Source organism: Erpetoichthys calabaricus, chromosome 2 (genome assembly GCF_900747795.2).
Source record: "Erpetoichthys calabaricus chromosome 2, fErpCal1.3, whole genome shotgun sequence".
NCBI classification, from domain to species: domain Eukaryota; kingdom Metazoa; phylum Chordata; class Cladistia; order Polypteriformes; family Polypteridae; genus Erpetoichthys; species Erpetoichthys calabaricus.
In genome coordinates this window covers 115038195-115063114 of record NC_041395.2, presented here as the reverse complement: position 1 = coordinate 115063114, position 24920 = coordinate 115038195, and the positions used below count along the sequence as shown (strand labels likewise).

General features: G+C 36.4%; 1 protein-coding gene across 1 annotated transcript in view; it reads right to left on the bottom strand.

The window, feature by feature from the left end:
* Positions 1 to 24920, bottom strand: part of pxylp1 (2-phosphoxylose phosphatase 1) — a 112041-nt gene that overhangs the window by 51392 nt on the left and 35729 nt on the right. Inside the window, exon 3 of the mRNA XM_028794393.2 lies at positions 1902 to 2063. Within this exon, the coding sequence (XP_028650226.1) occupies positions 1902 to 2063 (162 nt within the window). The remainder of the gene's footprint in view (positions 1 to 1901; positions 2064 to 24920) is intronic.

The window sequence follows — 24920 nt, the reverse complement described above, 5'->3', positions numbered from 1 at the left end:
CTGATGCTGTTGTGCAGGTGCAAAAAAAAAGACGGCACAGAAGATGGTATGTGAGGCTTTTAAACTGTATCATGTCATTATGTTAGGGAATATGTGATGCTTGAATATAAAAGCAACATGAATGCATTTGTATGTCTGCATTTTGCTTCACCATATCGAACCACTCATCAAACATCGATGTGCCGTAGGATCCTCAATGCAGGTTTCTGTCACATGTAGATAGTAAACGGAGACTCTGATGTCACGTTCAAACTTTCATCATACTGCGCCCCCCCATTTTTGCTGATACTGCAACTTGCGCACGCATTGCCTTAATTTCTGAGGACATGCTCAGAGGACGCATCAAATGAACACTGGAAACACGTGGCAGCCATGGTGTGTGCGTGTACGCATTCTGAACGTGAAGTATAAACGAGCCCTAAGAAGTATGAAGTAGACATTGATGTAAACAATAAGTGACAAAAAAATTTTAATCACCACTCTGAAGATATGAAAGAAATTGTTTTCCTAATTTTACTTGATTTTATTTTACATTACAATGGGAAGCCAGTTTCTTCTCTTTTGTTTGACATTCACTTCTAATAGCATGAAACCACTTTTGATAAGTATGTAATGGTAAGTTCATTGCAGAGAAAAGGGGGGGGGGGGGGGAACAAAAAAAAAACACCACACATCATGTTACAGCCATCATTAAATTATTACAACACCGACCCCAAAACAAGCAGCCAATTATTCTTAATGGTTAAGCGGCAACAGCATGTACTTGCTTTACACACTTCAAGTGTGAATGTTAGCTATTTTCTGATCTGTAATTTGTTTCACTAGACAACAGATGATTCTTAACTATCATGTAATCATACAGATGAACAAATTACAGTACAAAGCTATTATTTGTTTGGTACCATTCACCACCTAAACCACTCTTCCCCATCATTTTGGAAGGAGCTCACTTGCAGTTGAGACATGAATTTTTTTCCAGAGGAAATCTGTAAAAGAACCAAAGCCAACCAAGAATTTACAAACAAACACTTTTTGCACATTCAAGTAAAAGTCTGTATATAATGACCAATTATTAAAATCAATATAATCCCAAACAAACTTTCTGCAACTCTTACAACTTCTATACAAGGTGCAGATCAGTTATGGGTGTGCAGCTCCAATACACACATCAAATGGAATGCTAGGTTACTAACCTTCTTTTGTATTTTTTATGCCATCTAGAAATAATATTTAGTAATGTTACTTTGCAGATGCAGCCTTTTTCTAATTACATACTGTATGCTAAAGTCATTTTTAACCTCCTTCGCTTTAGACCTGAGTGTCACTTGGGCTATAAAACCAGTGCTAAAAGCATTAGTTGCAAGTGTCACTCAGGCAACGGTACAGATGCGTCTTGCCTAAGACCCAAGGTTTAATTGTAAAAGTGCCAACAGTGTTAGTGCAGAGCGTTACTCGGGCAAGAGTATAGGTGTGTCTTGCATAAGTGTCAGGTCCAATTATTACTCAGGCAACGTTGTAGACGCGTCTTCTCCTGGTCTTATAATGGTGTCTTGTAAGAAACCCCTCTCATCAGCAGTTATAACAAAGTGAGTCTGTCTTCAGGAAGTGAAACTGAAAGTGATTCTGGGATTCCAAAAGTGACACTCGCATCACTTTCACATGTGCAGTTCATATTATTATCATTCATCATCATTAAAGTATCATTATTATATACTTCTGACTTTGTACTTTTAGTGTTTTGTATGTTTTATAAAATGTATTTTTTCAAACCAAAAAATGCAACCCTTTTTACATGTTTTTTTTTGAGAACAAAATGTAACCTTAAGGAGGTTAAAGAATCTGTGTTTAGCAGTTCTCATCAACATGACCACATTACCAGTAATAAATGTATATGTACTTACCTTCCACACCATGTTCTGTCTTATTGGGGATGTTGCAGTATGCGTAAGCTTCATAAATTGGATTGATTCCTGGTGGCTCTGTGTACAGGATGGGGATTATCCGTTTTCTTGACTTGGAACTCTGTCTCTCATCTTTAAGTGGTGTTGATGGGATCAAGTGTACTAAAAAATAAATGCAGAATTAAACGTTTAGTGGAAACAAGAAATTGAGAAAACAAAAAGTGCATCAAGGAAACTACTTGCATTTAAAAGACAAAATGTTGGTGCAGTTCACTTTTATTGGTACAATATGTAAAGTCAGAATGCAAGGTTAAACATTTGAAGAAAAAAACTTACCAATATAAAGTGAATTAGGAAACTTGCATTACAAAACATTAAATACAAAAGCCATTCGTCCTTTTATGCAATGTGTGAAGCCACTACATTCAGTTTCAAGGTGGGAAGAAGTAGCCTATTGTGAAAACACTAGGCACAAATCAGAAACCAATTTTAGAAAGAGAAGCAAACATCGTAAGCATCAGCAAAACATGATTACCTGCCAACAGTGCAGTTTAGAATTACACTTGGAATAAAACAGCTAAGACAACTGGCAGACAGAAATACTAAAGTGCCTTTAGCAGTGACACAAACTCAGTTCTGCACATTATGGATAAATTTAAAAAGCAGATGAGTGCTGAATCTTGGGAACTAAAAAATGTGTCCAAGTTATATTCTAAAATTTCTGGGAAGTGTTTTCAGATAAAGTTTCACTATAAAAGGCAATTCCCAGAAATAAACTAGAGAAAGTACTCTCATTTCAAATTTCCAGTATAAAGCATTAAGGACAGTGCTATAATAATTTCAGTACCAGAGACATAAGTGGAGAAATTAAGCAGTCAATGTTAATTTTATAGAGAGCATTTCAAGGAGGACTGCCACAAATTGCCTTAGACAGCAGTAATCTAGTATCTGTGAATGTTTCAGAAACAAGCATTGAGTGCATACTAAATTTCAGTACCGAAATAATTTGTTCAGTTGCATAATACCACTACCTGGAAATAACTACAATGAAAACAAGAAATAAGTGTTAAAAAAAGTCTCTCTTACAAGATTGGAAATGTTGAGCATATAATGAGTATGCTTCAAAGAATGTCATATTGCTTATGATGTGCTGAATTTCAAAAATGAGAATCTTAAATTGATCTTTAGGCAAGCAAGCAGATGTGTTCACTTATTTGAATTCACTTGTTTGAGAACAAAACTTCATAAGGCATGTATAATATAAATAAATCACTAAGCTGAAACATCTTACCAACAATAATAAAAAGATAGTACTTAGTAACTGCTAAATTTTTATACTAGAATAATTTGTTAAAAGCTTACTTTTGTACATTTTTGTAGTATAATAAACTTTCAGTAGTAAAAATGTACATTTTACCATTGACTCCAGATTCACATGCTAGCTAGTAAAAAAAACTGTAATAAACATACACTTGTATGAAACCTTTGAGTTAAACTTTCACACGTATTCAGAGCCTCTCATTCACAGTGCGAAAGCATTTCAGTGACGCTGTTGGAGATTCAGCCCACAAAGAATGTTTTAGATGACTGAATAACAATTTAACAGGCAGACTCCACCTGAAGCTTAACAATACTGCTAAAACCATGCAAGAAATGATGCAATAGATATTAAGCATTTGAAAGTCCTGTGCACTATGCCACAAATGTTAACTATGTTAACCAACTTTGCGCCAACTAAAAATCCCCTGGAAACTAAATTAGCAGTATTTCCTTTTCAAATTAACATAGGCAGTTTAACTACACAAAATCAATACAAACTCTTAAAACACTGTCTTTTCTCTGAAGTTGCTATAGTACTAACTTCAGCCTAGTTCCCTTCATGGCTTTTCAGTGCAACATTTCTAAAAACCTAACACCAAATGATTCTATCTGGACCTGCTTTATCAATTGGATGGATGGATGTAAGCAGCATCAAGGCAAGAATCACTCAGGCCACAGCAACACAACATTGCTGTGGCCTGGTTCTGTTTTCAAGGTGCAAATTAGCAAAAGAGACTAATTCAGGCAATATGCCACTGGTGATCTACTAACTTTAAACCCAGAGTATAACTAACATTTTAATTAGTTTATTATTAATGTACTTAATTTTTAGAATGGGATCTTTCTTAGAAATGTGACTCTCAAATAATACATTTCTAATTTATTAAAATGTCAGGTTAAGGAAGTCATGTGATTACCTTACTTTAATGGTCCATTATTCGACTTTCTACCCTATTATACTTGTAATATTTAACCAACAGACTTATTTGATACTCTTTTGGCTATTACAGACACTCAGAGCAAATGCCTTTTTCAGTCCACAGACCCCATTCCTCAGCTCTTACCTTGCCAAAGATGCCATAGCTTCCTGCATCTGGAACAAGTAACATGGACACCTGCTGGGACTCTATGAGAAATCTCCTTCTCAAACATACTACCATGCTGAACTACAATGCAGACGAGCTTCACTGTTATACAAACCAAGACGAAAACTAGATAGATAGATAGATAGAAAAATGCACTATATGATAGATAGATAGACAGATAGATAGATAGGCAAAACTGAATAGTGGTGACAGTGTTTTATTATCACCTGTGTCCAGTCACAACTTGGAGGTATAAACACATACCATTAACACATTGGTGACTTCAACATTAAACTTCTTGATCCAAGAAGATAGGACTTGAGAAGATATTTTAACAATTGAGGGGTTTAAAGAGGGTGCTGAGAAGGACAATCTGATTTATTTTTTTGCCCATATGTTCCTGAATCTCTTTGCCCCTGAGGTTATGCAGTCCCAATGGGTGTTTACTAGCTGTGCACATGCTGCCAGTCCTCTGCCTCTTGTAATTCAATTTTGAAATTTACGGACCACCAACTAATTCTAAAGAAGGCATGTAATGTTCAAAATAACAGTTATGAAGGCTCATGGATCTGTTTTTTTCCTGAATTTCAGTTGCTTTACAGCATGCCGACAGTTTTTCAAAAAAGTGTATCCTACTGGGCTTCAGCAATATTCACTCTATCCCACAAAACTGAAAATAAGTCTCAGATCACTTCACTTGTTATTCAATTTACCTTTGGAAGCACTTGCTGCAATCGACAACTTTATTATAACTGGCACTTTCCTGCTCTGAAGATTTATCTTGAAATGTACTGTTTATATTCTGTACAACACTGATCAAGTGCTACCTCAAGTAGCAGCCCAGGACCAGTGCTTTTCAGGTTATTGACATACCAGAGGACTTTTTATTGCCTAGAATCTGCTATTGAGCAATCCTTTATATTGTTGATACAGTGTTGGTGCCATGCTTTATCTATGAGTACTGGTATTAAACTGATGGACCTTTTGCAATGCTGATCTATTTGAGGGTTGCCAGGTCATTTACTCCTCACTCTCCAGTTTTTTGTCATTTACTTCTTGCTTGTTCTCTCCATTTTACATACAGTACTATTGTAAGACATCACTTACTTCTTGTCATTAATTAGAAGGGTAAGGACTTGGGGGTTGGTTCTCATTTTCTGGTAGTTTCTTAGCATTATGCTCGGGGGGGGGGGGGGGGGGGGGGTTGACGGGCTGCTGGGGGTGGTTTGTAGAATTGTTGGGCATGTGAATATTGGGAGTTGAGGGAGGTTTGCAGCCTCATTGCTTGCTTTCACGTTTTTGGTAGTTGCACAGTTTGGTGGTCCAGCTGCTGAGGGTGGTTTCTGGGTTGGATGGGTTTGGGAAGAAGCCTCGGCTAGAGGAGATTTTGTGTTTTTTATCTGAGAAAGGTATCGATCGCCACAGAACAGCACACTAAAACTTCCTTTTCTTGTCATTTCACACTCTCTCTCTGTCAGTGAAATTTTGTCAAACTAATTATGGCAAAGCTTAACTTTCATTTCATGGAACTCTGTCAACAGCACGACTGCCTCCTAGATCACCTCCTTTATCATCTGTTGCCCGCAGATGTCTTACATTGTAATAATAATCATTACAGGGTTGCAGCATCTTCCTCTGTTTGCTCTAAAAGGTGTTGTGTTCTTATTGCACTACTTTATAACCTTTGAATTTAAGTACTTAAGGAAATCATGTGGCAATGACTTTGGTCACTTTTGTTACTTGCTGGCTGATCTGGGAGATTGAAAATTACTCTTCCATCTCTGCATATGGCTTCATCTTATACTGTTACACCTTCTTTCCTGACCTCACTGGCCATCTTTTTAAATTCTCCGCCTGTGAGCTTCTGGTTGGCATGGACACAAAAGCTGTGCTAAATCCATTGTTACACAAATCCCATTAATCTGTAGTCATACCTCATCTCACATTTTTTTTATTAAATTTTACTGCTCATCTTAATGTATTAGATTTGTTTGTTCAATGCATACTATAGCAAGAGAATTCTCTGTTTTCTCTTCTCATCACAATTCACAATCTTATACTGACTATGTTTTCATATCACATAGCCTTGCTTCATTATTTTCATATGCCTCATTGGTCTTATCTGCCTTACCCAGACACAAATGTAACCTATACAGTTTTGCACCTGCCATTTTTTTTACATCCTGCACTCAATGGTGGAAATTTAAAACTTCTCTTCTATAACACAAATCATTTTGCTATCAAATTAGACAAGTCTCTAACATTCAGTATTGGCTTTGTACTGTAGATAATGCAAGTGCCATTTGAGAGGGAATTAAAGCCTTTATTCAGAGATTTACCATATCCTTTCCTCAAATTTGGAACATACTAAACTCCAAAGTATAAAGAAGCTCGAAACTAAAAAAACACACTCCCTTGTAGTCAGTAATGATCACAAACATCTTATTGCTCACACCAGAACTGAGGTTAATTTAATAGCCTTTTAATTCAAAGAACCAAATTCTTAATTCATCATACTAGCATTTGCTAATACGTCTCTGGGGCCAAGTCAAGCAGGCTGCTTGCTTCTGTTTTGCCTCCATACCATTCTGGCCCATTGCTTATAGAAAGTCATTAGCAAATAAATCCTTCCAAATCAGTCTGGCTTCATACGTCCATGATTTGGTTCCTACCTTTTCAAGCCCTGCTGCTCTTCTTTCCATAAATGCAGAGAAGACTTTTGGCCACATAAACTGGCAATTCTTATGGCAAGGCATAGACAGAATGGGCTTATGTCAGCTTTTATAAATCTGGTTAACCTAACCTATATGACTTTGTGAAATGAAACTCTGTAGTATCACTCCTCCTGCACATCACCTTTCCCAGTAAATTTCCTGTCAGACAATCCTACAAGCCAAAAAGCACCCACAAGGCTTAGAGACTTTTAACAAATATTGTGACTGACAGCTTGAACAGACTCAACTTCAACCACTAGAGATAAAAAAAGAAAAATGGCAAAAGTAAAAAAAAAAAAAATTAATTAATTATTTAATTAATTAATTTCATGGACTGCCTAAATGTGCTGGACTGTAAACTTCATAGCTGATTGCAATAAGTTAAAGTAAAACACGAGGAGTTAGATCTTTGTCTGTTTATGCCTATGGTGGTTAAAAAAAAAAACCAAACAGACGCACAAACTTCAGCACATAACTGATGAAAAACACAAAACAATTACTTAAGTAAATGATGTAAACAAGTGAAAATAAGAATAATCTCATAATGATAATAGTCTATACCCAAATTTCACATTATTCCTACTGATTACCCATTTCTTTTCAAAAGAATAGAGATTCCTATAAAATTATGTTTGCAATGACCATCAACAAAGGCCAAATGAGTCACTAGGAAGAGCAGAAAAAAAAAAAAAAAAAAATCAAATCAGGAATTGATCTAATGCAGAATTGTTTTATTCATGTGCTTTGCATGTTAAAGAGTAATCAGCTCCAGTGACCTAGCATTATCATTATTACTTATTATTTGACGGACGTCTTTATCCAAACTGACTTACAATTGGTTATATTTCATTTATTTTTTTCACTTTGAGCACAGGAAGGCTCATGGTCACGCAGTGTCGGTAGTAGGATTTGAATCCACAACCACAGCATTTAAAGTCCTTTGTCCAAAGCCTGAACCATTATACCACACTGCCTGCCAATAAGAACAGCCTTTGGTTAAAGCTCCACAATTACTGTAAACAGAAAAAACATTTAGTTACACAGTATGTGTGATACACCTGACTAACTGTTAGCACTATAACGGAGGCCCATTGTCTTTTTAAATTTTCTGTGTGAAATCTGAGAACACAGCTATTGAGCCCAATATATCTTTTTCTGAGGTCTATTTTTTAGAACCTGAAACCCATTTGAAAAACCTAGTTAGCCTTGAAATAATATATGATGTTTAATGACACTGGGAAGCTTCTAATGTGTGTTGTTAATATGTGTCTGACCTTCAAAAGTGCTGCTGACTGTCTCCGATGTACTTTTTAAAGCAAACACTGAAACAGGCTCTCTCTTTAAGACTAGATGCACTAAAACAGGAGAATGGCTTTGTGCTGCTTTTATTGCTTAGGCAATTTTGCTTATATCCATGACAAACAATATTGACAGTGTTCTTTATGAAGAGAATTCAGTGTGGGTAGACACGGCTGAAGGGAACCAAAGCTATTGCCAGCTGCAGTAGATAAAAATTCAATCCACTGAAGAAAAAAAAAATGAAAAGAAAAACTGTCAGGATGCTTCCTTCCTCAAATACTGCAGCTGATGGGTACTTGATTGCATGGAAGGTTTTAAGCGTTTTCTATTAATTGAAATAGAGGCGTAATCTTTCTACAGAAATGGTCTCCAAATATTCATCGAGAGAATTCAGGTTCACTCAAGAAAATCAAAAGGGTATCTCTTATATTATTAACTATTATTATTATTTAGAGTACTATAGTGTAGGAAAAAAAAACAACCCTCAAAATTTAAGGAATATTTTTATCCAAGCTTAATAAGGAAGTTCTAATGTGTCTCACTTAGTCACAAAATGACTAGCAACAATGCACATGTCTCTAGAACATTAGCTAACTTTAAAATTTAAATCATGTAGGTTTAAAACTACAAAGTACAAATAGAATAAGCTACATATGTAATATAAACCCCAAACTCCACATGCATGTCTAGTATTTAAAAAAAAAAAAAACAAGATTTTTCCAATATGCTATACCATTACGGAGAGAATGTATTTTTCAAACAGTGCGCAAAATTCCAACTCTTAAAAGAAAATGTAAATATGAAAAATGAAGTGACCTAGAATTGAAGTGAAAACATCACGTTGCATTAACATCATTTTCTGAGCTAGGAAATACAAAGCAATATATAAACTTACAATTTAAACAAGACCATATTACTAAAAAAAACATACAAACGTAAAGCTGCTGTCAAGGCCACTTTGATTTTCAACTAGAATGCAACTTACCAGTAAGTACTAGAAAAAAACACAAAAGCCATCTTTCCATGTCTGCAGCTTCTCAGAGTTGCACAAAAGTGCTTCTTGCCGAAAACAAGGCCGGAGCTAGATTTTTCCAACCTGTAACTGCTAACCAATCAAAAATGTGTTTGAGACCTTAAAACTAAGAGAGCTTTATATTCTGTTTTGCTAGGCCCCTAACCATTTACAACCTGGCAGTCAGATTTGTTGATATCATAACCAGACTTAAAACGTTATGCCTCACTGAAAAAACTTTTTTTACTGCTACCCATAAAGAGGTGGAGGAAAATGGTTAGAGTAATGCTTTAAAACAAATTTCAACTTTTTGCATTTTTTAAAATTTTATTTATTGTTGTATTAATATAAATCCAGCCGTCGTCCATCTGCCATCTTAATAATGGATTCTTCAACAAGAGCACAGTAAAAGCAACTTGCCAAAGCAGTCATCTTTATATTAAAAAAAAAAAAAAAAAAAAAAAGTTCTGATTCTGGTTTAGCTAAATTTAAATCATATGCGGATAAGTAAGATGGACAATGCCTCACCTGTTGACTTAATAGAAAACTTTTATAGGTTGTGGGGGGAAATAAAGAAAAAAATAGGGCATACAGAAGAATATGGAACCTTGAAACTAGAAGTGCTAATCTATACCTGCTTTGAGCATCATTTAAAACTATACTCAGGATGAGGCACCAGTCTGTCACCAGGTACAGTGCCACAAGCACATTAACCAGCAGTTTTGAAGTGCCAGTCAAAGTGAATGCTTGACTTAATTGGGAAAACCTGAACCCCAGAAGGAATGTTAAGTGAAAATGCAAATGCCTCACAAAAGAAAGTTCAGAAAACAAACCTAAGTACCGAAAGTGTCAACAGTAGCTGATGCAGTGTCCGTCAAAAACAGAATTCCTGCATTTTTAAAAACCAACCCTGAGTTAAGCTTGTTAACATTTCATGCTATTTCAATACACTACAGTTTAATAAATATTGATTTAAATATTTTTATTTTAGTGCTTAACATAATAACACAGAATCCTCCTGTTATAATAAACTATTTTTCTCCACTTTCCAAAATTTATATCTAAAAATCAAAGCAATAGCATGGGGTGATGAGTAAGTGGAGAAATGAAATGTAAATTACTGAACTATTATTACTCATGTACAAACTGTTGATTAACGGCCTAAATCAAGAAAGATGCACACAGATTTGTGCAACAAATACAAATGCATTTAATATGCAATTAGTTTTTAAAGAATAAAAAGTGGAGCGATTGCTCAACCACATTTTGATTTACATTGGATTTTAAATGTAACATAACTAAAAATAATAAATCAAAAACCAAATATTGATAAAAATAAAACTTTTAAAATAATGTATTTTATAATTTATAGTACAATAGAATGTTATAGCCTAATAAAACATGAATGACAGCAACATTGTTCAAAAAATTCAGTCCTTAAAAAAAACATAGCTAACTTGCAATTTCACGGCTCTGTCTTTTACAAAATGTGGCTATTCAACAGTTCTAAAAGAAAACTTTCACAAGACAGTAGCTTTTAATGTAAATGGGGCAAACAGAGTGATAAGGTTTATTTAAACATGTCAAGGCAGAAACTGAAGCTGCCCAGGGCCGCATAATAGGACAAGTTTGCCAAGGATTGTAATTTATTTAAAACAAAAGTCAATCTCTCAGTTATAGCATTCTTACCCATTTAGTCCAGCAAAGGAAGCATAGAAATGAGAATGACAGCTTAAACAAAAAAGCAGTTAAAATCACTTTCTTTTAAACAAGCCACTAAAGTAAAAATTTTTCTTTTTTTCTAGCATATCTAAATTATTGTATTTTTATATCAATTAAACTAAAACAAAATGTAATGTAAGTGTACACTGTAGTTTTAATTGATTTCTTGAGATTTTATGTATACTTTGCTGCAAACAATAAAGGAACAAACAGTAATTTTAAAAACATTGAACAAAGCAAGATAGTCTATCTGTCCATCCAAAACTCAATTTCAATTTTTGTTGAAATATCTCGAACAGATTGCGCTGTGCAAAGTTTTGAAATTCCAAAATGTTTCATTGCAAGCTTGTCTACCTTTGAACAGAGAAACATTCATTCTGGATTCAATTTAGGTCACGGTTTGAATTTTACCTTGACAGCATTTACATCAACTTGTATATTTTCTGTATTTTCCTCATCTGACAGCCCCTCAGATCCTTAGTACAAATTAGTTAACATTTAGAGGTGGCATGCAAAAGCTGCTTATACAAAATCACACACACACAAACTGTCACCTACTATATCTGGAAATTAATAGAAGAGGAAAGAAACTCTGTCACAATCCCTCTTAACGCATTAACAGCTGTGTTTGGTGTACTCCCGATGGGCTTAAAGTGGACAAGGACAAACTGTAATTGCCTTTACTTTACTACTAGACTAGAACTAGACTTTAGCTCCGCCTTCAACACAATCATCCCTCAAAAGCTGGTTGTAAAACTGAGCAGGTTGGGCCTGAAAACCACCCTCTGCAATTGGATCCTGGACTTCTTGACAGAGAGGCCCCAGTCAGTTCGGATGGGCTGCAACACTTCCAGCGTCATCACACTGAGCACTGGAGAGCCGCAGGGCTGCGTGCTTAGTTCACTGCTCTTCACCCTGCTGACTCACGACTGCACAGCCACGCACAACACCAACCACATCATCAAGTTTGCAGATGATGCGACGGTGCTGGGACTGATAAGCAGGGATGATGAAACAGCATACAGAGATGAGGTGGAACGGCTGTCAGATTGTTGTCTTCACACCATGCAATCTCTCAATGTCGACAAGACAAAAGAGATAATCGTGGACTTCAGAAAATCACATCCTGCCCACATCCCACTCAGCATCAATGGTTTAGATGTGGAGACTGTTAGGAGTACCAAGTTCCTCGGTGTGCATATAACTGAGGAACATACGTGGACGCATAACACTTCATCACTAATCAAGAAAGTCAGCAGAGACTATACTTCCTGAGGCGGCTGAAGCAAGCAAGTCTTCCCCCCTTCCATCCTTACCATGTTCTACAGAGGCACCATTGACAGTGTTCTGACCAGCTGCATCACTGTCTGGTATGGCAAATACAACATATCTGACCGCAAGCGCCTGCAAAGGATAGTGAAGACCGCAGAGAACATTATTGGGGTGCCTCTCCCTTCACTACAGGACATATTTTACAAACGCAATGTCCGCAAGGCCTGCAGCATTGTGCAGGACCCCTTACACCCCTCACATGGTCTTTTCACATTTCTGCCATCCAAAAGAAGATACTGCAGCATCAAAGCCACATCTGCCAACTGCAGGAGAGTTTTTACCCCCAAGCCGTCAGACTCCTTAACACCATGCTGCCCCCTGGGATCTTCCACACTGCCTCAACCACCACTAAAAACACTTTCATGCAAAGACGAGTGTGCATGTAGAAGAGAACTGAAAATCTCAAACTGACCTTTAAGTATTTTGACACTCTTGATATCCTTCTGCTGTGAAACATTCTAACCTGTCATTGTTTACACGTCTTAAACAACTATTATCATACACTGATAACTAGCAAATACCATACATTGCATCAATGTTCATATTGCTTACCACACATCAATATTGCTGCTACTTCTTTGTTTTGTCTTTGCACAATGTCTTGTCTGTATTTTAATTTTAAATTTAAATTCTATTTTTAATTTAATCTTTGCATTATGTGTGGACCCTGAGCTTCACAATTTCGTCTATCTGTAAACTTGTGTATGGTTGAGATGACAAAGTTCGCTTTGACTTTGACTAGAAGAATCCTAACCCACCTCTTTTAAGTCAGTGGATAACTGATGTTATATACTATTTGAAATTGGAAAAAAATCAAATTCTCAGTTAGAGGATCTGTTCAAAACTTATTTAAAACCTGGCAGGATCTAATTAATAGCATTTTAGAGTAAGCGTTTATATTATGGAGAAGGACTCCTTTCCCTCTGTACTACTCTCAAAGTTTTACTCAGGATGTTGGACTTCCTCTCTTTGTCATGGGTGGGGGTTGAATTGAATTTAGTTTTGTTAAGTTTGATTTGATTGTATGGAATGTTACATGCTTTTATTAAAATTCAATAAAAGATTTAAAAAAAAAAAAACTGTTAGCACCACTCAGTAAGTATAGACTATATATGAAATAGTATTTATGTTAAAGCATAAAAAAAAATCTCACAGCTTCATTATCTGCACATTGTTATTGTTAAGAATGGAAGTTATCAGCCTAAAGCTAAAACTAATTAATCACACAATAAGGTGTGGCTCCAATAGCATGGGGTTAGAAAAGGAGCTGAAGTTTATATACAGGCTGAAGATCACAGCTATGGAGCATATAACGAGAACCACACTGAGTTTAGCAGTTTCTGTTGTGCACAAAGGATAAATACTATGAACAGCAAAGACTGAGCAGAAGTACATAAAATTATGTGCTGAAATCTCTGCATCATGAGTAGGGCATACAGTAGAAGCCACCAAAAACAGACAGTACTGGCAATTTCATACCACTTCAAGCACTGCCAGAACAGTTGCTTAGCAGTATGTTGTTTGACAAATAACTGGGCTTATGATCTAAAGAGTGGCATTTCCTTCTGTGTGTCTTCAGACTGGAATTGAAATCTTTTAAGATAATTCTCACCTTTGGTATTCTCATTTATACAATAAATAAGTCCCTTCTCCAAGTTCAGTTATTTAGTTTTAATAAATTGTTTTAACCAACATTAACTGGTAAATGGGGAACTTACTTCAGGTGCTTAAATTTTTTTCATAGAATAAAATTGTCATTTCATGCTAGTATTGTCCATTTTCTTTTTATAGTTATTTTTCTTTTGGAAATTTCACTTCTGTTTCGCAAATTGGCCTTTAGTTTGTTTAACTGAGTAATGTGGTATTGAGAAATTGGGGATTGCATTTAACTGCACTAAATACTTGCTGTGAGGTGATTGGGGGTTTTTCATCTTTTTGGAATACCTTTTTGTTACTTAAATAAAAAGTGCTACAATTAGTCACACACCCTCCTCGGCTATTAACAACACACCAATAGGTGCCATTTTTAGATCCTATCTTCCATGTATGAAAGATATTGAGACACCACAAGCCTATTTATGCTCCTTTTTGTAACTACATGACATTGTAAGGTGCTGTTAAAAAGCAGGTATTAATGTAGTCTACAGACACATGTAGTTACATTTTATTATCACTTATTTTTGAATAGGACTTATTGTTACAAAATTATTTTACAAAAATGTGTTAATTGACTTTTTGATGAAGTAACTACAAATGTAAAATGTTCAAACTTGTTTGTTTGTTTTTTCTTCTGTAAACAAGTGAGGGGTCAAATGATGGCAGTCAAGCACCACAATAAAATCAGTACAAGAAAACCTATTGCTCCTTTGTGCTTACTGGGCAGGCTTGAAAACCCATATTCTAGGTGGAGTGGCTTGTCTGCTTTCCTACCTCTTAAAAGACAAATTAATGGGTCCTGTCCCCCCTTTTGGTTTCCGTCTTATGAAATTTTCTCCCTCTTCTTCCTGTCAGCGAGACTTAAACTCACACTCTTCTTCTAACTCAATATGCCTCTGGCATGAGGCAATGTTAAACCCAAACTTAGTCAGTGTCAGTTTCTTTCTCCCAAGAGAAAGGGTCAGGAAACCTTAGTACCTGCTAGGTCCACTGCCCTCTAATCTCCTGGTGGCGCATGGCATATTCCACCCATGCAACGCACACCCTCTCTTTCTTAGACACGTGCCACTTCCCATTGCACTTCTGGGACCCCACACCACAGTGACTATCACACTGCTGCAGCCCACTCCGTCTCACAATCACCAGGCTTCTCCCATTTCAGATCTGCGCAAGTCTCTCTATCCTGTGAAATGTCACACAAGCACTCGCCTATGCCTTAAGTCACATTAGTGACCCATCCCCACCCTGTACTCAGTCATTTCCTTTTCTGTCAATTTTATTTTGTTTCAAGTTATTTCTTTCTTAAATATTTATTACTCACCCAAGGAGACTGGTTACATTTTGTACGGATTCTGGTTACACACACCCTATACACGAAAACCTTTCATATGGTATTAGTTAATTATGTAAGGTTTTGTTTGATAATACTATATTAAATGCAAAGCTAATTTGTGTGTTTCTTTAAAATAAATTTTGATTAGAGATAAAGACTGCAACTGTCCCCAAATCTTAAGAGTCACCCAGTTTTATATTTACCCCTAAATGCATCATTAGTCCAGAGTAATTATTTAAAAAAAAAAAAAAAAACTCAAGGTTCTTTCTAAAGCTAAAGTTCTTTATTTAACTTTTGATTCCCAATGTCAGATATTAAAAATAAATCAAAATAATTATTACACCAGTCCCAGAACTAGGGGTGGGCGGTATGACCAAAATTCTATATCACGGTATTTTTCTAAATTATCCCGGTTTCACGGTATAAGACGGTTTTTTTTTCCCCATGCATGAGTGGATATTAACCACATTTTCCACTGCAATTACTGCACTAGACTGGCCAAGAACAACCTATTCCACTGTCATGAGCATTATACATTGTACAAAGAAAACATTTTAATGTGCACACAAGTATTAATACAGGTTTGCATGGCCCCATAAAGTGATAGTTTTCAAGGGGGTGGCACTAATGAAAAGAAGGAATCACATTGCATGACAGATGCAGTCAAAATATAGAGCCTTTTTATTAAACAAAGTTTGCAAAAACTTAAACTATAATTTTGACAACATATTTTCAACCATCCAAAGAGGCATTTAGACTTAGTAAAATATTCAGAGGTGCTTGTCAAAAGTTGTACTGCACTGAACATGTCTTAGAAAAGGAATAAATAGTAAATATTTTTTGTAAACCAACTACACTTTGTTAATGTTAACCATCTCTCCACTGACACGTTAAAATTGACTTTTTAAACAGCTTTACCATCTTTAAACTGCATATTATTTAAACTAATAAAAAATAATAAAATAAATAATACTATTATTACTGATAGTTGCACTATTACTTCAAGACTTCAAGCCCAGGTGCATTACACAGTATTCACAAAAGCGCTATATAAATGCAAAAAATTATTAAATTATTATTATTAAATTAAAATAAAATAAAACAAGTGCAACTTGGTGATGACATCTTTACCAGCTGAACCATCATTAAGGCAAACTGCATTAATATGGACCTTGATTCAAGCTAAGTTATATACATAAATAATAAAACTGCAACTTGCATTTATAATGCTATTTGTGGTATAGCCCTACGGAATCGTATTAGGGCCACGGTGAAGAAAAAAAAATACGGACACAGGGAAGAAAAAAACAAACTTTATATCGAGAATTAAAGTCAACATGTTGACTTTATTCTCGACATTTCCACTTTATTCTCGCTGTTTATGTCGAGATTAAAGTCGACATTTCCACTTTATTCTCAGTTTATTTTATATTTAAAGTAGAATGTCGTAAACAAATCTTCATCCTAAAATCAATGTTTAATTTACTAGATTTTTTCAAACCCAGTCATAAGTTAATGCAGCACATTAAATGCTTTGTGTTAAGTGTTCCCTGACCCAGTTGCTAATCACTACTCTTCTTAAACTGACTTCCTCCGCCCTAAGATGAGGCGCCGGCAGCGATCACCACACAGAATCCATTCACTTCATGATATTCCTGCTCTCTAAAAATTTAGAATGCTAAGATAAATACTTGATATCATTTTCATGATGAAATGCATTAAAGCAGGTATTAAACATGCACGGTAGTGAGGCGGTAGTGCTGCTCCCTCGCAGTAAGGGGTCCACAGGTGTATGTTCTGTGTAGAGAACTTTACGGCAGGTGTGACGAGGCTCCAAAAAACTGGATGTATGAATGGGTATTGCAAAGGTTTAACTTAAATATTGTGTAAATGTTGGGTTTGTGATCTGGTGGTCGGAGACACGAACAGAGAATTCAATGGATGTTCTTCTGAGCAGGCTTTCTTTATTGCATGCGTGCCCACAGTTTCTATCCTTCCTTTTGCTTTCTCCATGTAACCAATCACCACACGATAAACGTCTTTGTGAAATTAAACCTAGTTATAAACTTAGCCCACAGAGTGTTCAGAACTTTAGAAATATCTTTGTTATACATGTTTAATTATGCCATCTATTCAGGGTTGCGCCCATTCCAGCAAGCACTGTGTGCGACGCAGGAGAAAATCCTGAACGAGTCACCAGCGCATTGCAGGGTGAATACGAGCAAAACATACACTAGCAGGGCCAATGTAGCAGAACAAAACCCCACATCCTACATGACTTTAAAAGGAAACTGAAGCACGCCGAGTAAACCCACTAGAAAAACATGCAAATCCAAGGCAGGGTACACCCGAGACACCCTTGCTGCGAGGCAGCAGTGCAACCTCCACGCCGCCATGCCCCCACATGATTAATACATGCTGTAATGCATTTCATCATGAAAATTATATCAAGTATTTATCTTAGCATTCTAAATGTTCAGAGAGCAGGAATATCATGGAGTGAATGTATTCTGTGTGGCGAGGGCCACCTCAGTACAAGAGGAAGTCAGTTTAAGTAGCACGTACCTATTTAACATGTGCATTTAATGTGCTACATAACTTATGACGGGGTTTGAGAAAATCTAGTAAATTAAATATTCATTTTACAATGGAAGTTTAGTTTACGATGTTCTACTTTAATGACAAATTACGACATGTCAACTTTAACCTTGACATAAACGGCAAGAATAAAGCAGAAATGTTGAGAATAATGTCAACATGTCGTCACATTATTACACAGTACCCAGGTACATTACACTGTATTGAAAAAAAATAAAACAAGTACAACTTGGCTGGCAGTATTATCCAGTAGTATAGAAACAGTATTTACACATTTGAACATAATGGTCCACATCCGACCTTTTAAAACCAAAGTATCTCCAGGCAACAGCCGTGACTCCTTTTTTTCGGCAAAAATTCTTCTTTGTGATCATGTTCAACTTTATCATCAGCTACAGCTTCAGTTTCGGAATGTTATCTGTCCATTTTCACTGCACAATACATACACTACCACTATCTATTTAGCGGTGTAGCAGTGAAAAAGAGCCCCCATGCAACACCTTTGTGATTAGCGGTGTAGCAGTGAAAAAGGTCCCCACTTGAACAGTTTCCCGCTGCGCCACGTTCCGAACGTCATTTAGGCAATTTAAACCGGTGTTGCGGTATAAGAAAAATCCATATCATAACAAATATAAAAAACGGTTTTCGGTATGAACCGGTATACCGACCAGCATTACCCAAAACAATATCCTAATATGCCCATAATTTAGCCACATTTTTTATTATTCGGGTGTATATTAATGCAGGACATCTGGGGGTATGACTTTAAAAATTACATAGGTATAGAAATGGTTACTCTACACAAGATATGTTTTTGACACCTTAGGGATTTTTCAGATCTAATTAGCCCTCATAATGGAGGCATTTAAAATTTAATTTTTTTCTGTTAAGAAAGCTATTTCAGAACACTAATTAGTTCAACTTCTACCCTTCTCAAAAATGTAGAGGTAACAACTAGAATAGTGCAATAGAAAAATAATTGTACATCAAGGTTTGATATTCAGAGGCTGTAAAAGCAAGCCCATATTTGAAATAACTACAGCTCTGCAAAAGAACAGGATTAGAATGAAATAGCTACACCACCATGAAAAAGATATAGTACCATTTTACTTTTATTTTAATTATCATTATATTCATGTAATGGTTTTCCTATGCACAAATTGCTTTTGAAGAATAGATCTGTAATATAAAAGTTTACTATAAGTGTTTTCATGTTAATGGATGTTACATGAATTCTTCACAATTGTGACTACTAAAGTAAACAGAAACTATTTTTTTTCCCCCAAAGTTTTGACGTGAATGTGCATTTCACTTTGAATCGGTCTGCCCAGTACCAAAAAAGCAGCCTTTCAAATATTATCTGCTTTGTACAGTACAGCTCAAAAATTGTTTCTATTCCTGGAGGCTGTAGGAACTTGTGGACATGTAGCTCTATAATCTATTTCTAAACTCCAGTGTACAGGCTGAGTGGTGCTCCAATGTACACATATCTAATATCTAATACAGAGGAAAATTCTAGATCCACCTTGTGCACTTGCCGATATTATCTAAAGGGAAACAGTGTCTACTTCTAATTATAACACAGAAAGGGAGAAGCATGAATTCTGTGCATAAGACTTCCACTTGATATTGCTAGTTTGTTATTAACCAATCACTGTTCCCTGCATCTATAATTAGTATTCTTTTTTTGGCTGCCACCTTTATCTAGGATGACTTAGAAAAACAAACCATGGTTTTATACATATAATGGGAGTTATTAGAAAACAAACAAAAAGCAAAATTCACAGTTGAGGACAAGAAGTGTAGTACTATACCTACTCCTTATGCTAGAAAAAGTAAATGATTGCATCAGCACAGTAGATATCCAAGAGTTGAGCAGAGGGATGGAAAGGCTAATGAGTCATAAGGTACTTGGTAAAATATAAAGATTTGGTTGGATATTGGTATATTAGGAACAGTTGTATAAATCTCAGTTTACAGCAATAGGAGAGCAACATTGTCCAGTTTTGGAGGAACAGTCGGCAGATAAACCAAAGCACAATGGAGGTCATTTGGAAAGACCACAAAATAGAGGTATTGAGGAGTATAACCTTGTAAAGAAAAAGTAAAGCAGAAATGTAGTGCGGGTTAAAGAGGAACAGAGAACACAATTCAATTAACTGAACTTCAGAGAAGCTGGGAAGGTCTGGTTGCTGGGATACCATTTAAGGAAAAATCTGAAGACCACCAGCCAAAAGAAGCTAACAGCTTGAATAATGAAATCAGTGGCATGGGTGGTTAGAAAAGGTCAATGTTATGAACAACATGAGTGGCTCACTGAAGAAATCTGCAGACTGAATGAGTATCATCCAAGATTCCTAAAAGTACCAGATGGTGAGACAGTGATATTTCCAAAGATAATATTCAAAGAAAGTTCTGTGGATCAAGAAGGAGAAAGCAAGCACAAGATATAGGATGTTGAAGGGATTAAACATAACGGTGTTCGTTCATGAGAAAAAACTGGTGCCCCAGAAACAAATGTATCGTAGACAACTCGGAACCAGTCCTTGAGGAACACCTGTGGAGATTCTCCAAGGAGACCTTCATGAATTAGGCCAGAAGACACAAAAGGACTAATCAGAAAAACAATGCTTGAACCACTGCAATGTAGAATATGCAATTCCAAGTTATTGGAGGGGATAAGATCAGCATGGAGAAGTTAGTGGTTTAGAAAGATGATGAAAGGGTTATAAGGATAAAAACAGAAGAGAGAGCAGAGTTTCTTTTCTGGGGGTACCAATAGTGGTTAGAACACAATGTTACTGCTAGTCCTTCACAGTAACAGTATACAATATATAGTAAATGGAGCCACTATGAGCCATTATTATTACTACTAAACTGTTACTTAGAAAATGCCTTTATCCATAGAAACTTGAAAAAGAAAAACATGACATTTGAGCGATTACTAGGAAAGAACAAATTTATGTAATGGCATTACTCAAAATAAATGATATTAAAATTCCATGGGTAGAAAAGAAATAATGGTGAAACAACTCAAGATTTTAAATCAACCCATTTTTCCACTAAAGTTCAAACATCTAAGTTCTTTCTAGGTGACAAAAGTTATGATAAAAAAAAAAAAAAAAAAAATCAGTTTTGGAAAAAAGTGGTCAATAGGTTACTTGAAAACTAACAGAAGGGTTATTAAGCAGCAGTCCAAAAATGTGTGAAGAAGCAGGCTTTTTCAAAACCACTTGCCACAAACATCCAAGAATGGCAGTCGTCAAAATTTGACTCATATTGAAATCTTCAGCACAAAAACTATAAGTACTTCCCTAAACACTCAAATTCTGCCTTCATGTGAGGTATAAATCCAGACAGAACTGAAACTAACTTTGAACAAAAAGAGAAACAAAAAACACAAGCTAACAAACAACTAATCCACACAATATACAAGGAGAAAACACACAGTGTCACTGTACATTTACACTGAACTGACAAAAACCATCATTGGATAGGACATCAGTCTACTACACAGCACACTCACATACCCATTACAATAATTCAACAAATACTCATGAAACAACTTATCGGTAATAAAGCAAGTCAACAGTGGACTTTGATCAGTAATAAAACCATTACACTGATCATCTGTGCTTAAATGTGCAACACTCTGTTTGACTGCACACACAACAGCTGAAAACATTTAGAATGTCTCCATCTGTTTCTAAAACCCAAGTTAGCTATTGTGAGATATGGCCGGCTATTTATCCCGGCCAATACCCCCAGGCCGCCAGTTGGAGCCCTCCTTGCAGCATGGAGCTACCCTGAATGCCAGCAGGGAATTATGGACAGTGGACTTTTAATGCACAGCCCTGCTGGATACCACGGGGGCCGCCAGGAGTCGCTTGCAGGGAGGCCCAGGGATTGTTATTTGCACCATAACCCAGAAATGCGTCTTAATCACAGCGACACAAGGAACGACGTGCTTCCGGGATGAAGAAAAAGGATTTTTATCTGAGTGTTTCGCCTTCTCTGTCCAGGTGACATGGGATACTTCCGGCTCAAGGACTATAAAAGGATTGTGGAAAATCCCAGACGTTGAGCTGAGTTGGGAGGCAGGGTGGCTAAGTGTCTGGAAGTGGAGGATTGAGTATTGTTTATTGTGGATTTATTGAGTATTGTGGAGAGGAGGGTGCTTTGTGCACTTATTCATAATAATAAATATTCATTTTGGACTTTTATTTGGTGTCGGACGTCTGGTCTGAGGGTTCAAGGGGTCGACAGTGCCTCTATTTGTCACACTATGTTAAGGTTTATATTCAAAACACTACAATTTTTTCATTCCAACCATCCATAAAAAAGTATTAATATTGCACATAATGGCCCTGTGCCTTATTACTATAACAATATAAAATCACATCGTTGTTGTCCAGCGGAGAGGTAAACAAATAGAAATAAAAATATGCTTTAAATACAGCAGATAAGTAATTAAGTTGTAATTAAAGATCATCATGAAAATGAAATTCCATTAAGCTTCTCGTGAAAAGTCAAGCAAACTAACATACATCTTGCTTGAATAAGGGGTCTGAGTTGCCCTGAAAGCTTGCATATTGTAATATTTTTAGTTAGCCAATGAAAGGTGTCATTTTGCTTCACTTCTCATTACATTCATAATGGCTAAAATGGTACAACACCCTAGTACTACATTAAGCTCCTCAAAAGAATAGGCAAGAAGTAATAGTGTTCTGGGTCCATGTATTTTTTTCTGCTTGTCATGTACTGTTCTAGTTGGAAAATTGAACCAAAAATAAAAGTACAAATGAAGTAAAGACAAATGATATTAAATGGAAATGCAACACTGAACCTCACCTTCAATTCTAACCATTATTTTGAAAGTCAAAAAAATACATTCTAGAAGTATAGCATTTCAAATAAATGCAGCAACATACAGTTGCAGTGACTGTCACAGACTATGATCTAAGAACAGACATTCCAGCTATCCATGTTCTTACCTACTACTCAGTCCAGTCCAAGGCTGCAGGGAGCCAGCGACTACCTAACCACAAGGCAGAAACCAACTCTGGATAGGACACTGCTTGATGGCATAATACACACACACACACACACACACACACACACAAGTTCAACTGTCCTATAAAGAATATTGAAATTATATAAAGAGTTCTTTCTCCTAAAGCAACAGCTAGAAAGATAACTCTATTTGTATTTTTTCTATGTACATGTTTAATGTGGTTGCACAGCATTCAGTATATTTAAACTGTTTCATTCTGTTTCATTTTGTTATTTTTGGCAAAGAGTTTAACAAGTCAACTCAATGAATACAAAAGATAAGGCAGCACAACACACTTTTTTTAATGTACCTTGTATATTTCTAGAAATAATATTTATTTTCTCCTCTTCCCAGGGTAAAAAACTTAGGTGTTGGGAGGATTATTTGTCACCCACATTCTGTTTACTATACTTCTTGAGAGACTGTGTCGCCGAAACTTCCAAGTGTAAATATGAGGGATAAGACATATAGTAGACTTGGTCTTTAAATTAATGTAGGGCTGCAGTTAAAGGATTGTTACTTATGCAGCACAACAAACAGTGCTATGCTTCAAAAGCATTATTTTGATGTGAAACTTCCATGACAAATGTTTTTCCATATATTGGTATCACTAGGGGGCTTTGCCCCCTGCTCGCTTCACTCGCCAACCCCTGGTGTTAGGTAACCCGAAATACATTGATGCCAACTCTGTCCATGATTTGTCCTTGTGATTTGTTGATTGTCATGGCAAATGCAGGTTTAATGGGAAACTGGTGTCGTTTAAGTGTAAAAGGTAATTCCAGATCAGAACTTGAAAGGTTAACTCTAGGAATCAAAACAGTACTGTTAGAATGTGATACTGTAAATACTTTTGCTTCAATAACATTCTGTCATGGTGTTGATGACTAAACGTGTATCGTTGCATAAACCTTGTTTAGTATTAAGGTTTCTTAATAGCATGACTATTGTCCCGATTTTAAGGTTAAGATTGTGTTGTGGTAATCCGGCCGGGTTAATAGTGTTTAAATATTCTAAGGGGAAATTAAGACGCTCATTCTCGTCTTCAGAATCAACATTGTCAGTACTTAGAAAGAGGCGGCTTTCTCCAGGAAGTAACGCAATGACCTGATTATTTATGCGATCAACGTCAATATTCTTTGGACATATTATAGCCCGTTGTGTTAATAGTGGTATCTGGTCTAATGTGATTGCTGTTCCAAACACCTCCATCACTAAGTTGTCTCAGATAAAGGCTTGAGGGATCTGAATAATATCTCGGGCTGATTTTTGTAGCTCCATTAGTTGAGCTGGATCGTTTTGGAGCCGTGACCGTGACTCCATCAGTTATCCGTTGTCTACCGTTAGTAATATGGATAATAGCACTTACTGTTAATACGGAGCGTTTTCTGTGGTTGTACTGTTAATAATGCATCACTGTAATGTGATTCACATATGCTATATGGTTTGGACGTGTGAGGATGCCATACGTTTAATACGGAGAGTTCGTTTATTCTTATTACCCGGACCATGCTGTGTAATGTGGACGTTTAGTTCAGAAGCGCGTTGTAGGCGCCCGCGCCTTTCGTACTATCTTTGTGGACCTTTGCGGACTCCGTAGTGTCATTACGTTTGACTCTGGGGTGCAGTGCAGAATCCTCTTTTCTGTGTGGCTGTGTCGTTAGTCCTTATCCAGGCAGGCTCGTGTTTGTATATCCGTCAGTCAAGCTCGTTCGTTTTGAACCCGTGCCTGCTTTGCTTCCGCAGTTTCAGACGTGCGTTGTAGGCGCCTGCGTTCATTGATCTTATCCAGGTGGGCTCGTGTGTGTATTGTTGAGCTGTATTGTGTTTGAATTTGGTGTAAAGCGTTCAGCGGTTTGTACAATCCCAAGCAGCACATTATTCCTAACTTCACTCCG